This window comes from Capsicum annuum, chromosome 4 (genome assembly GCF_002878395.1).
Source record: "Capsicum annuum cultivar UCD-10X-F1 chromosome 4, UCD10Xv1.1, whole genome shotgun sequence".
Taxonomy (NCBI): Eukaryota; Viridiplantae; Streptophyta; class Magnoliopsida; order Solanales; family Solanaceae; genus Capsicum; species Capsicum annuum.
Window position 1 is genome coordinate 91,764,110 of NC_061114.1, and position 10,717 is coordinate 91,774,826.

Here is a 10,717-nt window from a genome sequence, read left to right on the forward strand (position 1 = left end):
CAAATTTTACCAGATAAATGGAAGCATGAAATGGTAGAAAGATGTATTCTCTCTGCATGGCCTGTATCTCAAGTCTGTAACTTTTTGACCAGTATGGGAACTGCTATTCCTTCCTTTTGTCTGTTTTAAGACTTCTTAACTGCTGTGTCTATTTTAGCATTTTGTTCTAGTGAGTTCCCACTTGAAATATAAGTGATTCCTATTGACCTATATTCAATTTTAGCAGTTTTATTATTTACCTTCTCCTTTGTGAAAACAAATGCAGATGGTGAAGTGTGGGGATTACTTTCAGGCAGAGGATGGGCCTAGAACATTTGGCAATATATGTATTGTGACAAAATATATAACGAGTGATACCTCTTTAGCAATGCGAATTCTGGAGGTGAACTATATTGAGGTTAGTAAATTGTTGTCAGCCCTTGTATGGTACAAGAAATACACATGAATGAAAAAGATCTCATCTTCTCATTGAATGTTGAGTTTGGGATCAGCTTAAGATGATCTTTTAAGCAATATCTGTGATGGAGATGGTTGAATTTGACTGTTTCATACTTAATTCTGAATTGTTTGTATGCCCAGCTTGCATTGTATTACAATACCTGATTCAGTGTCCTGTTATAAGCTCTGTTCTATTAAATTTGATGTCTGGTAAAGAAACATCTGATTACTTGAGAACGAATGTAGTTTTCGTTTTTATAATAGATTTTGCAACTGGTCTTGCACGCTGAATATGGTAGTTTTCATTCTTCACCATTCTTGTTTTTACTGCTGCCTTACGTCCACTAACTCACACAACTTCCTTTAAGTCATGTGCTGCCCTCTGATCTGTCCAAATCCTCTCTTGTCCGTCTTATCTTGAATCTGTCTGACATTGGATGACACTGATGCTTTCTATCTTTTCCACTTATATTTTTTATATTTCTTATTATTTTTGTTTTTCTCTGGATAATGTACAATGATATGCTCCTACTTCCTCATTTCCTGTACAATGTAATTTTCTTTTAGCCTTTTTATGGGTGTGTTAGTACGAAGGAAAATGTTTTCCATGGAAAATATTTTCCTAGAAAATATTTTCTTGGAAAATAAGTTGATTTATTACTTGTTTTCTTATGTTTGGTTGGTGGATTGAAAATATTTTCTAGTGTTTGGTTGGTGAATAAAAAAATATTTTTCAAAATATACATTTTAGTGTTTAGCTAAAGCGTAAGAATGTATTTTAGAAAAATAATTTTTGACCCCAAAAAATATTTTTTTTTTGGGTGTGTTCGATATGAAGAAGGCAAAACGTTTTTTAAAAAAACAAGTTGTTTCTTACTTAATACTCTTGTATTCGTTATGCAAATTGGATAAGTATATGTTTCTAAAAGTATTTGTATATATTTGACAAAAACAATGAGAATGAGATAAGGAAAAACTTTTGAATATTTTTTTAAAAATCAAATTAAAAAAATTATTCTATTTTTGGAGAGGGGGTTGGGGTTGTCAAAATATAGGTAGTAAGGGTGGGGTAAGAAAATAATTTTGTTTTTTTCTAAAAACAAATTATTGTTTTTGGGGTGTGGGGGGGTAGGGGTAGGGGTAGGGGAGCAAGGGGGGGTGGGAAAAAAAAAATTTAATAAATTTTTTTGATGGGGGTTGGTAGGGGGTGGGGGATTGAGGGTCGGAGTAGGGGTGACTGATTTTGAGAGTTGGATGAATATTTCAACTTAAGAATGAGGTTGAAAGAGAGTTTTGGAAAATGTTTTCCTTACTTTTTGAAGGGAAGTCATTTTTCTTAGATTTGAGGAAAATAAGTTGATTTGGAAAATATTTTTTGAAAACTTTAAGCCAACCAAATATGAGAAAATTGGAAAACACTTTTCAGAAATTTTTTTCTTTCATACATGAAGGAAAATGTTTTCCTGAAAAATAAGTTGGTTTCTTACTTGTTTTCTTATGTTTAGTTGGTGGATGGAAAATATTTTTCCGAAATGTTTTCTAGTGTTTGATTGGTGAATAAAAAAAATATTTTTCAGAAAATACATTTTAGTGCTTAGCTAAAGAATAAAAATACATTTTAATTTTTGACCCTAAAATATACATTTTTTAGGGTGTGTTCAATATGAAGGAGGAAAAACATTTTTTAAAAAAATAAGTTGTTTCTTAAGTATATTCTTGTGTTCGTTATAGAAATTGGGTAAATACTCCCTCCGTCCCATTTTATGTGTCATCATTTCCTTTTTAGTCCGTCCCAAAAAAAATGTCATCTTTTCTTATTTAGCGATTATTTAAAGATACAATTCCACTTTTATCCTTGTTGGTCCCACTTAATTAAAAAAAGACACTAGCACATTTTTTGATAAAGGACAATTTGGTAAATATTACCAAGTCTTCCCTTATTTCTTAAACTCCATGTCCGATCAAATAGCGACACATAAAATGGGACGGAGGTAGTATATATTTTCTTAAAGTATTTGTATATATTTAACAAAAACAATGAGAACGAATAGGATAAGAAGAGAGTTTTGAATATTTTTTTTAAAAAAAAAAATTAAAAAAATTAAAAATTTTTTGGGAGCGGGTTGGTAGGTGGAGGTTGAAGTTGTCAAAATAGGTAGTAAAGGTGGGGTAAGAATTTTTTTTTTTTAAATAAATTAATTTTTTTGGGGAAGGGGTGGGGGGTGGGGTGAGGATGGGGGTGGGGTTAGAAAAAGATTAATTTTTTTTGGAGGGGGAGGGGAGGAGGGAGCTTGGTAGAGGTGGGATGGGGGTGGGGTCGGGTAGCGAAGGGAAAGAAAAAAGTTTGAATATTTTTTTAAAATTTAAATATTTTTTTTAAGGGAGTAGGGTTTTGAGTTTTGGGTTATGGGATGAGGTAAGAAAAAAACTTGAAATAGTTTTTTTGAATGGTGGGAGTCGGGGTAGGGGAGTGAGGGTGGGGTAAGAAAAAAATTTAAAATTTTTCAAAAAATAAATTTACAAAATTTAATTTTTTTTTTTAGAGGGGAGGAGGGGATTGGTAGGGGTGGGGGTCGGGTAAGGGGTAAGAAAAAATTTGATTTTTTTTTAACAAAATTAAATATCTTTTTTTGGAGGGGAGGGGGAGGGGGGGGGAGAGTAGGGTTTTGTGTAGGAGGATAAGGTAAGAAAAATGTTTTAAATATTTTTTTTTTGGATGGGGTGGGGGTAGGGGATTAGGGGTCGGAGTAGGGGTGGGTGATTTTGAGAATTGTATGAATATTTCAACTTTAAGAGTGAGGTTGAAAAAGAGTTTTGAAAAATGTTTTCCTTACTTTTTGAAGGGAGTCATTTTCTTTAGATTTGAGGAAAATAAGTTGATTTGGAAAACATTTTCCAAAACTCATAAGCCAACACACCCTATATATTTGATTTTGTCTCTTTGTATCTTAACTATTTCCTTGTTAGCAGCCATATCTTTTTTTACAAATAACAACATACCTAGTGAAATCTTACAAGTGAGGTCTGGGGAGGATAGAGTGCACGGAGACCATACCACTACCTCTTAGAGGTAATGAGGTTGTTTCTGAAAGACCTTCGGCTCAAGTGCAGCAAATCCAGGTACCAAGAAGAAGGAGATAGTGAAGAAAATCTAGCAAATAACAAGAAAACAAGGCAAAGTCCATAAGAATTGAGCAAAAACCTAAGTTGTGCAGATTCTTCACTTTCAATGCCGCACCCATGTCAAATTCTCTAAAAATACACTAGTTTTAGCGAATCTGACACACACTCATCGACATTTTGGAAGAGTCCAAGCAACATAGGCAAAAACAACAACAAAATAGTGCAATAATCGAAACACAATAAACAACATACTAGGATAGATTATCGAAAACAATAATAGACAATGATAAATAGCAAAAACTAGAACTACAATAATACAACTAGTACACTGAAAAACACCAACCAACCTAAGCAAGACAACACTCCACTACCTACTAACCTTCTATCCTAGTATGTGTCCTCTACATCCTCCTGTCTAAGATCATGTCCTCGGTAACCTGAATCTGTGTCATATCCTTTCTTATCACCTCTCCCCAGTACTTCTTCGATTTACCTCTGCCTCTTCTCATACCCTTTATATCCAACCTCTCGCACCTCCTTACTGGTGCGTCAACGCATCTCCTCTTAGCATGTCCAAACAATTGTTGTCTCGCTTCCCTCATCTTGTCCACCACGGAGGCCACTCCAATCTTATCCCGAATATCCTCATTTCTAATCTTATTGCTCTTAGTATGACCACGCATCCACCTCAACATCGTTATCTTCACAACATCTTCTGGTGATGGGATTTCATTTCTTGACTGGCCCACACTCCACCCCATACAACAATTTAGGCCTAATCACGTCTATATAGAATTTACCTTTGAGTTTCGGCAGTACCTTTTTATCACACAAGACTCTAGAGGCAAGCCACCACTTCATCCACGCCGCATCAATACGATGTGTCATATCATCGTTGATATCTTTACTTCCCTGTATTATGACCCTAGATACTTGAATCTATCTATCTTGGGGATAGTCTGTGTGTCAAGTCTCACCTCCACTCCTACCTCATGCATCACATCACTGAATTTGCACTTCAAATGCTCTGTCTTGGTCCTGCTCTACCTTAACCCTTTAGTCTCCAAAGTTTTTGCAATAACCAAATAAATATTTGATCCATCACATAACCATTTCATTATTTAAGTAAATTCCTGTAGGGTATCTCAGGTTGTCTAATAACTGGTTGATATTTATTCCTAGTTTGGGTTTTTTTTTTTTGTGGACAAGGTAAAGGATGCTATTGACCACTGGGGAAAACCCATATACAAGTAGTATACCAAAAAGGAGAGAACCTACACCAAAATATGGGTCTCCACAAAAGAGACCCGGTCCTCTATACCAATACGGTGCTTATCATTTTTACGTATATCATAATTTCTTGGTATCTGAATGTTTTTCTATCTGTATATTCTATCTATATGTTTTCTAATACAAGGATCTTCATCATATCTTCTGGCATGAAGAGTATATTCATACCGAGTCCTATCTATTTCCATCTGTCTAAAGCCCATTGCGGATTTCAGAACATCTGGGTATCTCATTTTTGACACCTTTAAATTTGCCAAGCAGATACCCACCAAGGAACTCTCTCCTTTCCTTTGTTCTGCTCTCGTCTACCTCAGTGACACAAACTCTGTGATATCACTGATGCTTCTTTGTTCACTTCTGGCCGGCTATTTAACTGGGCTGCTTCAGCATAGGAAATCTGCTGAAAGGACTAGTTAGTCTCTTAACCCTTGTCTCTGAATCTGGCACGATAATCACTTCTTCAGACTCGCTGGAAAGCATACTCATCAACTTTCCATACCTGTTAAAGTATTGTGGCACTACATATTAATGTGCTTGTTCCTTCTCGGTCAATTTCCTATAGATCTCCACTCTTCCTTCGGATGCTAGCATAATCTTCGACAGATCCATAATAGGATCTTTCTGCTGACTGTCAATCTCTTGACTAAGAATTTCCTTCTCTCGATCCATTCTTAACAGTATTCATTATACGAGATGTTTTCTAATGTCAAAGGACTGATTCTCGGATGTATAGAAGTCTCTGTCTATTCACTGTTTACGTGCTAAGTTTTCAGCCAATCAGCTTTGTAGCTGCCATGTCTTGGGCTTAACTTACTGAGTGATTCTCCAAATACAGAGCTGTGATGAGAGAAAATCCTATTGCTTCCGCAATGCTGAGCTTACTGTGGAGGTCGGAGTTCACCTTCAGAGTATCTGAAACTAGATATATAAAGAAAAAGGACAGCCCGGTGTACTAAAGCTCGCGCTATGCGCAGGGTCCGGGGAAGGGCCCGACCATCTGAAACTAGATATCTTAATTTAATATGCTGTCTGAACCACTTGTCAATGCATAGCTAAATGCTCCAGAAGCTTGTGGTTGCAGAATGTTTCTCATTATTAACATGACGCTGCTTCTGTGCCAGCAGCACATGTAAACACGAAACATCCAAGATCAGTGCTAGATAAGTCATAGAAAAACACTTGGTTTTAGGTGAAGGTTTCCTGGTCCATCCTGCCAATTAGATTACGGTTGTTATCTGCATTAGTGATATGTGTATGCTTTCATATTTTACATTATAGTAGGTACAAGATAGATGTGCTGGTGGGATTGCTTATACTCAACAGCTACGCCTCAGTCCCAAACAAGTTGGGGTCGGCTACGATTGCTTATACTCATTCCTTCAAATTTGGTTCCTCTCTCCCTTGTAAGACCCAGCCCATTTTAGCTGGACCTGATGGGATAATGTTGTGCTATTCCCCTCTCTTCCAGCACCAATAGCCATATCTATATAAACTCAACTTTGCTAGATTTTTTGCTGTGGTATGGGGGAGATAAGAAAACATACCTGATCTGCTTCTCTTACTATGTGCCAGTCAGAAGAACCACCTTTGCGTGTTTTGCACATTCAGTATCCTGAATGGCCTGACCATGGAGTTCCAAGAGACACATTTGCTGTTCGTGAGATTCTGAAACTAACGTATAATGTGCCTCTCAGTCTTGGACCAATTGTAGTACACTGCAGGTTTCTCTGATCATTATCCTGTAATTGTGCTTTTAAAAATTCTATATTTAATTGTTTGTATAACCTGACACCTCATTCTCTTGTTACAGTGCAGGTATCGGCAGGACTGGAACATATTGCACAATCCATAATACCATCCAGAGAATACTGGGTGGAGATATGTCTGCTCTCGACATTGTCAATACAGTAGCCATTTTTAGGTCTCAGCGAATTGGGATGGTCCAGACCATGGTACGGTTCCTGTTCAGTTTTTCTTGCCCTGTTCAATTTTTTCTAATATGCTTCCTCTTTCTTTTTTTGGCTTCATTTTAACTACCTACTGCTTATAAGACTACTGCAGAATAATTTCTGATTTTTTAAAGTAGCAGACAACATCCAGCTCTCTTCTGAAAACAATAGCTGATTGCTGGTACAGAACATAGTGAGTTCATGTTACGTAAACATATTGTAAAGGATAAGCTATTGTTTTTAACCCTCCGTATACCCTCAGAGTATCAGTGATGTGAAAGGCTTGCTTGAGGTGTGTTTAAATCCTGAAACTAGGTGAAGCTCAAGTAATTGGCACCAAGACATGCGCCTACGTGTACACTCATCTTCCTTACAAGTGTAAAATCATAGTGTGCTCTACTGTTAAGGGGCTCCCCATTATCACAAGGATAGTTCTATTTGGCCTTGCCTAAACTACTGTAGATCAGCAACAGGCTTGAATGTGAACTTATGATCATGTTCCAGTATTCTCAGTGACTCTTTTATAGTTTAGTTTTATTACGCTTAGTATCTAAACTCTATTATGTTCCAGGATCAATACCTCTTCTGCTATGATGCCATTATTGATGAACTGGAAGATCTAATTTCAGATGACAACGGAGAGAAGAATCTGTAATTGTAATTTTCATTTAGTTGGAAGTTCATTGGTTGCTGCAGCAAGTAGAAGTACATGCATCAATTATTTTTACTCAAGAAATTTCAACCTTATTTATTCTCTGTATCTTGCTAGTCATGTCCCGAACAAAGAACCCCTCAATCTGTCGTCTTAACTTTGTACAGAAGTGAGTTAACAAGAGCTGTGATTCTTGGTCACAATGAGATATGAAACAGTAGTTTTGCTGAAGACGCAAATCAGTTGGCTCTACTTCAGTTGCTTCTTCCCCCTCTTTGTGTGGGATCCCAAGCTGTTCAAGTGCTGAGAACTCATTTGGATTCTCTTTGAAATTCAAAGTTGCATGCCGATGTCAGGTGTATCCATCCTTTGGCTAACTGAATATCATGAAGTCAAAATATTTGCAGATCCAGAAAATTATATTGCTGGTATTTATGGTTTCCGTGTAACATTCATTCAACACTAACCATGTTGTAACTCTTTATGTTATGTGGAGTCAAACTGCTAATTAATGATTATTTGCATTGATATGGATTTGAAATGGTGTGCGCTGAAATATTCAAAAGAATACATGCATAGGAGTAGAGTATTTTGGGCCTGCAGAGGTGTACCTGACAGATAAGAGGGATTTATTTTAGTTGAATACTTATAAGTTTACAGTTTGGCCCCCAAATAAGTTAGGTGAATTTGTCTATTTTAGCTTTTGTTTGGTTAAAGATTTTAAAGTTGAAACTTGAATATCTTGAGTTTTTGAAGTTGTGTTTGGATATACATTTTATTTGAAAAAAGTTTTCAAGTTTTGTGAGTTAAAGTCCCAAAAACCCATGGCCAATTTTTGGATATTTGAAGATCAAATTTGAATTTGATCAAATTTCAGTCAAATAAATATTTGAAGACAAATGCTAGCTTATATGTCAGCATTAGAAAGGCTCAACTTGTAGGTAGATAGGAATAAGAAATCCCTAGTTATTCCTTTTCTTCCTAAGCTAGCTTATTTCCCTTAGCGTTCTGATTATTCCTGCTAAGTTCAGATCAATCGTTTAATTTTGAAGTCCACAACAATCGTTTCACAGTTTTAACTTTCTCAATCTACTTCCTAAGCATTTTAATCTTGAAGTAAAATCATCATTTCTCAAGTACCAGCCAAGCTACCAAATATCCGTTGCATGTTTAATTTCTGCATCTTAAAGCGAACATTCAATTGTTTCAACCTTTTGGGTCCACGAGTTGTTTATTACTTCCCTGTTTCTAAAATGAGTGCAATTTTTGTCTTTTGATTTTGTTCCTAAATAAATATTTATTCAAGCCTTCAAGAATAAATTGTTTTTTTAAAAAAAAAAAATTGTTCTTGTTTAGATTAATGTAATTAATGTCAACTTGAAACGACATAAATTTAATTAGGAGTAACTTGGTAAAGATCTTTTATTTTCTAGGAGTTAGTCATTATTAAATGGTGTGTTCAATCCAAAAGGAGTACTTATTTAAAAATGGAGGTAGCATTAGTTGATGCACCTCATTGAAGCAATTTGAACTTTTCCATTGGTGAAGGGACTTAGCCCTTTGGTGGACGAATAATTGTTTCGGGGCCAAAAAGATGGAAAACGAGATAAGTTAGAAATTGATAGATAGGAACAATATGAAATTTATTTCTGTTCTAAGTCTAATTTGATTCAGAAGTGAATGCCTATTCCTTGAAAAAAAGAAAAATCAAATTTTATTGGAAGTGAATGCCTAATTTTTGGGAGAAAGGGATGAAATCAATTTTTCTCTATAAATAGAATGTTTCTATTCATTGTAATTCATCACTCAATACAATCTCTCAGAAAAAAAAAAAAAAAGTTTTCTCTCGTGCTCTAACTAAATGGGGAATTATAAATTGGGTTGTGGGATATTCCACTATGGTATCGTCGAACTTCTAAGCAGAGAAGAGGTTAAGAGTAAGTAATATTTGCTTAATCTTGAGACTCATTTTTGGTCAGGAATAAAGGTATTTTACGTTTCTTATGTTTCAAACGTATAAGTTGCATATTAATGCATAATGTTTTTGGTCAATTCAGGTTGCCCTTAGTACGCATACAGATTCCATTCGTCCTGTTTTTTTTTTTTTTTTTTTAGAAAAGTCAACTTATATATATTGTATGGTTTTGGATTATTGGTCTTTGAATATATATATTTGGCCCATTAAATTATTGGTGAAAGGTAAGATGGTGAATTCAAATCGCGTCACAGTAAAAGAGTAAGATATCTGGTTAGAGTCTCGTTGTACCATGATAATAAGATGTTGGGTTTAAGTCTTATTGATTTATAGTCTAAAATGACTTTATATGAATAAGATGTTGAGTTTGTATCTCAATGCACTATATTGATGATATAATAATGGCTAAGGCAAAATAATATATTTTTGATGAAGAGTCATGAAACATATAACATTAAATATGCTCCATTTTCTGAAGTGAATGTGGTAGTAGTGCATAATATATAACTGACTGAATATACGAATATAAGCGTGGAGGGAGGAACAATATATGTCAGAGAAAAATTTTCCACATTACATGTATATCTCAATTTGTTCCTGAAGTAGCAATATCTTAAAAGAGGCTATAAGCTATCATAATTTGATAGGTTTAAGGCAAGTTTAAATAATTATGTTCCATTCTTAAAGAATGAGAACTTTTGATAAATGCTACAGACAAGTGAATTAAATGTGACAATATTTAACAAAACTGATGTAGACACTAGCGGTGATGAAATCATGACTCACCTTTAAAAGATTCTTCAAAGAATTCTTTTATACTGTTTGTTCTCATGATAAGTTGATTAGATCAACTAATGCTGGGATTGGATCCCTTAAATTCTGAAAAGTATAAAAGGTGAATAAGTGCTTGTTCACTTGTCATGTGATATATTAAATAGATGCATCAATGATGTACGTTTATAGTCAATATACAGTTTGACATTCATAAAGTTGCTTCCTCAATATAAATTGAGTCAAGAGTATCATTTTCAAATTGAGCAATTAAGATAATTTATCTTGATAATGTTGATTTGACGTTGAATGCTTCCGATAAGTAGTTGAATCAATGCTTATGAGAACAAAGCTTCATGTGTTGGTTTGAAATATGATTTATTGCATACAATAACACTTGTAGCATTGAACTAATAAATCATGATTAATCCCTCCCTCTCAATTGGTTCAAGGTCAGTAATCAAAATATCCCATCTAGTAATTTTTAACGTGAGGTGTACAATTAATGGATATACCATG

General features: G+C 34.9%; 1 protein-coding gene across 3 annotated transcripts in view; it reads left to right on the forward strand.

Moving 5' to 3' along the window:
* Positions 1-7,993, forward strand: part of LOC107867830 (protein-tyrosine-phosphatase PTP1) — a 49,316-nt gene extending 41,323 nt beyond the window's left edge. Inside the window, exons 5-8 of one of the 3 annotated variants that reach the window (XR_001673363.2) lie at positions 266-397; positions 6,424-6,572; positions 6,667-6,803; positions 7,620-7,993. Coding sequence is in view for 2 of the 3 variants with exons in the window: in XM_016714275.2 (XP_016569761.1) it covers positions 266-397; positions 6,424-6,572; positions 6,662-6,803; positions 7,372-7,455 (507 nt within the window). In the remaining variant the exon portion in view is untranslated. Of the gene's footprint in view, positions 1-265; positions 398-6,423; positions 6,573-6,661; positions 6,804-7,371 lie in introns of all 3 variants that reach the window. The other 2 variants (XM_016714275.2, XM_016714276.2) reach the window with 2 other exon arrangements.
* Positions 7,994-10,717: the final 2,724 nt, after the last annotated feature.